Source organism: Ictalurus furcatus, chromosome 1, assembly GCF_023375685.1.
Source record: "Ictalurus furcatus strain D&B chromosome 1, Billie_1.0, whole genome shotgun sequence".
NCBI classification, from domain to species: Eukaryota; Metazoa; Chordata; class Actinopteri; order Siluriformes; family Ictaluridae; genus Ictalurus; species Ictalurus furcatus.
Window position 1 is genome coordinate 743,004 of NC_071255.1, and position 4,810 is coordinate 747,813.

General features: G+C 39.2%; 1 protein-coding gene across 1 annotated transcript; it reads right to left on the reverse strand.

Annotated features, from left to right (window-relative positions):
* Nucleotides 1–427: 427 nt before the first annotated feature.
* Nucleotides 428–3,599, reverse strand: LOC128619151 (uncharacterized). Its single transcript, XM_053643151.1, has 3 exons — nucleotides 3,568–3,599; nucleotides 3,365–3,444; nucleotides 428–3,050 (listed from the first exon to the last, which is right to left on the reverse strand). Exon 3 carries the CDS (start codon nucleotides 2,156–2,158, stop codon nucleotides 644–646), a length of 1,515 nt encoding a protein of 504 aa, XP_053499126.1. The 5' UTR covers nucleotides 2,159–3,050; nucleotides 3,365–3,444; nucleotides 3,568–3,599; the 3' UTR covers nucleotides 428–643.
* Between the last annotated feature and the right edge of the window lie 1,211 nt (nucleotides 3,600–4,810).

Below are 4,810 nucleotides of genomic sequence, written 5' to 3' on the forward strand. Positions count from 1 at the left end.
ACTCCAAGGTCTTTAACTGCTGTACATGATGAAACAGAAAGACCATCCAGAGTAACCATGTGATCAGAAAGATTACTTCTAGCTACACGTGGGCCTAATAAAAGTATTTCTGTCTTATCAGAATTAAGTAAAAGGAAGTTAGTTAACATCCAACGTCTAATGTCCTTTACACAATCCTCAGCTTTACTAAGCTTCTGTCTGTCCTCTGGCTTCGCTGAAACATACAGCTGTGTATCATCAGCATAACAGTGGAAGCTAATTCCATGTTTACGAATAATTTGACCTAGGGGTAGCATATATAAAGTAAAGAGCAGTGGGCCTAAAACAGAACCCTGTGGAACTCCAAAAGTAACCTCAGTACGCATGGAGAAATCACCATTTACATCTACGAACTGATAACGATCGGTCAGATAAGACCTGAGCCAGGAGAGGACTGTTCACAAACATTTTCTAATCTATCAAGGAGAATAGTGTGATCTATAGTATCAAAAGCTGCACTAAGGTCGAGTAACACAAGCAGCGAGACACAACCCTGATCAGAGGTCAGTAGGTCATTTACTACTTTAACTAACGCTGTCTCTGTGTTATGATGAGGTCTAAACCCTGACTGATACATTTCATGAATGTTATTCCTATCTAAGTACTAGCATAACTGCTTTGCTATAACCTTTTCTAAAATCTTAGAGATGAAGGGGAGATTTGATATAGGTCTATAGCTGGACAATTGAGACGGGTCAAGATCAGGTTTTTTAATCAAGGGTTTAATAACTGCTAATTTAAGTGATTTAGGTACATAGCCAGTGCTTAGGGAAGAATTGATTATATTTAAAAGTGGTTCAATTACTCCAGGACAAATCTGTTTAAACAAACATGTAGGTACGGGATCTAGTATGCAAGTTGATGAATTGGCTGAAGAGATTAATGTAGCTAGTTCGGTCTCTCTAAGCGAAGCAAAACACTCTAAACATTGATCCGATATTGCTACATTGTCATGTAATGGGTTTGTTACAGTACTGTCCGGTTTTAATTTAATGGCCTGTATTTCACGTCTAATATTTTCAACCTTATCAATGAAAAATGTCATGAAATCTTCACTGCTATGTAATGATTGAGTGTTTCTCTCTGTAGTGGTTTTATTCCTAGTTAATTTTGCTACTGTGTTGAAAAGGAATCTAGAATTGTTTTTGTTGTCTCCTATTAAGGTGGAGAAATAGATTTTTCTAGCATCACCAAGAGATTTCCTATATTTCAGTAGGCTCTCCTTCCATGCTGTTTGAAATATCACCAGTTTGGTTTGACGCCATTTACGTTCTAACTGTCGAGTTGTCTGTTTTAAGGTTCGCATTTGATCGTTATACCAGGGTGCTAATTTTTTTTCTCTAATTATTTTTCTTTTGAGTGGAGCCACTCTATCCAGCGTGTAGCGGAGTGTTGACTCCAAGCTTTCAGTCGCCTGATCGAGTTCTATGGGATCAGACGGTGATCCAAATCTAATTGATGTTTCTGCGAGGTTATTTATGAAGCTCGGTGCAGTACCTGATGTGTAGGTACGTTTTACGCGGTAGCGAGGCGAGGTGGAAATATTATGATCAATTCGTATTATGAACGAGATAAGATAATGGTCTGAGACAACTTCAGACTGCGGAAAAATTATAATATTTTCTATACTTAGTCCGTATGTTAGTATGAGGTCAAGAGTGTGACCACCATTATGAGTAGGCCCGATTACGTTCTGATTAATCCCTACTGAATCTAAGATGGACACAACCGCTAATCTTAGAGGGTCTTCCAGGTTATCAAAATGAATATTAAAGTCTCCGACGATTAATGCTTTATCTACATACACAACCAGGTTTGAGACAAAGTCTGCAAATTCACTAAGAAATTCAGTATATGGCCCTGGGGGTCTGTAAATAATAATTAGAGGAATTGACTTATTTTTTGTGGCTACATAAGTTATACTGGTATAAAGAATTTCAAAAGAATTAAATTTATGACTAGGTTTTTGTGTGACGACTAGATTTTTACTATGGATGAGACCAACACCTCCTCCTCTACCAGTTGAACGAGGCTGATGTACATAACTGTATCCAGGAGGACTGGCTTCATTTAATGCTATGTACTCGTTTGGTTTAATCCAAGTTTCTGTTAAACACATTAAATTACATTCCTGATCAGTAATGATGTCGTTAACAATAAGAGCCTTAGACGCAAGAGATCTAATGTTTATAGTCCTAGCTTCAGATCAAAAGTGCTGGCTGTGCATTCAATATGATTTAATTTTATGTTAATTAGGTTACGAAGACAGACTTTCTGAGATTTTCTATATATTTGTATAGCTCGGGGAACAGACACAGTCTCTATACAGTGAGGGGAAAAAAGTATTTGATCCCCTGCTGATTTTGTACGTTTTCCCACTGACAAAGAAATGATCAGTCTATAATTTTAATGGTAGGTTTATTTGAACAGTGAGAGACAGAATAACAACAAGAAAATCCAGAAAAAGAAGCGGCATTATTTCAAACACATTGAGAGGTAGACTTGATCTGAAAGAGGGAGATTTCAAGACCTTTGAATAAATAAGCGAGTGGAATTTGAAGTCAACTGCAACGACATTATAGACACCATTTGACAATACGTTTTGTTTATAAAGTGTTGTGTGTCGCCATGGTAACGCGCATTACTGACTGACAGCCCGTAGCAACTGTAGTAACGGTTTCTGAATGAACTATTGATAGAATCGGAGTTTAGGATCATGAACACACACGGTGACACGTCCCAGTGCCGTTATACTAACCACCGGCTCTGGTCGGATCAGATAATGGACCGTGATCGACTGCTGTACAAACGGTTTCATATTACTGTAATAAGTATAATACTCACAGTATCGTCATTACACAGCAGTCCTGTTATCTTATTTAGTAAATACTTTTACTTCACATACTTACATGGCATTTACACTGGGTGTAACCTGTTCTGGTAATATTATACCAGACGTCTCTGTACACTTAATAGGAAATCCCCCATTCCCTCTGCCCAGAGGCTGAGGCCTGAGGGAAAGATATTTTTGGCATTTAGTGGTGTCAAGTATCTTCTCTATGACAAGTGTGTGAGAAACATCAAGTTACAATCACAGCTTTACCTTTCCCTAAATGCTTCATAAACACACTTCTACTTAAAAAAACTTCCCTACACCAAAATAAATAAGTAAAATAAATCTGTTTAACCCTCTGAATGAGCGGTTACTATAGAGACATCTAGGGAAAGTCCCAGCTCAGTACAGTTCACAGTGTTTCGTGTAAAACTACTTGATGTGGCTTGGGTCACATTTTAGCAGCAGAATACTGAACACACAAACACACACCCTGTGTTTCCGGTAAAGTCAGCGGGAGATAACGTGCAGTCTATACTCAGCCGTACTGAAAGTGCATTACCAGCGGCCATCTTTCCTCAAGTAACGTTTAATATAGAATAATGGTAATAAATGTTATTGTTATAACATCAAATATTAAATATATCACAGTAATATAATACAAAACGTGTTTAGTGCTGAGACAGTTTAAATACATCCGGCGTGAGGGAGGTTCATTCCGGTGGTGCTCTGTGCTTTCTCACACTTTCCCCCGACAAAGAAACTCACAATAAGTGTATTTTAACAACATGCATATTAATATAAAAAAACAGTGAAAATATAAGTTTGAACTGTCAGAGACTTAAAGGTGGATTACGCTACATGACAATCTGTAAAGTATATTAAAAACATCATGTACAGGATCATGTACGGTCTGTCAGGTGAAACGGTTCCTATCACCGCCACGACGTGACAGAGCCACGCGACAAATGTAAACAAACGTGGATTAGCTGGAGATCTTTTGTTAATGATACGTTCTGAGTCATAAAAAACCTGATGAGTTGACTGGTATAGTTTAAACCTCACCTGTAATTAAGTGCTTTGCGGTTGATAAAACCGGAGTAAAAGTCATGGGGCGTTATCCAGCCGTATTATCTAGATTTACTAGAAGATGCTCTCATTATAAAACTCACCATCAAAGGCGTCCGTGTAACTTCAAAACGTACGGTTTAAAGCCTTTCTCCGTTTTATTTTGACGGTGTGACAGCCTCACAGCGTGAACATCATTTACACCAGTGGTCACCAATCCAGTTCCTGGAGATCTACCTTCCTGAGGACTTCAGCTCCAACCGTAATCGTGGCCACCTGACCATCTAATCACTGCCTTCAGAAGTTCTTGATCAACTAAAACAGGTGTTAGATTTGGGTTGGAGATGAAACCTGCAGGAAAGGGGGTTGGAGACCACTGATGTAACAGTAATCCAGAGAAGTTCTCAGTCATTCTGACAGCTCTAAATAAAGATCAGTGGCTTTCGGTGCAGCAATCGGTCTGTACCGGATGTTGTGAAGTTTTTTGTGCTTTTTTGGGAGAACTGCTTGAATTGTTGAAGTCGCAGTAGCAGGAAATGGTTGTGTGTGGTCTTTCGCGGTGATGTTTTTTGGTAAATGAGACTTTTCGAGACCGCTCATGTTCGATCGTGAATCGAAGAGGACGTTAGCTGAGTGTGTGTCGTGATGACCCGCGTCTCGACCCGAATCCGCTGAAAATCTGTGTTAATTTTAGGAAAATTGCACGCTCCTCTGAATACTGCTTTGGAGTGTGTTGAGCTATTGAGTTTGCGTGATTTTGCGTTCATCCTGGAGGGACTGCTGCAGTAAAAGGTGAGCGTGTGTTTCGTGATCTTACCTGTGACATCTCCCCACACGCTCAGACTGATTCCAGCTCAAAGTCGCTTTATT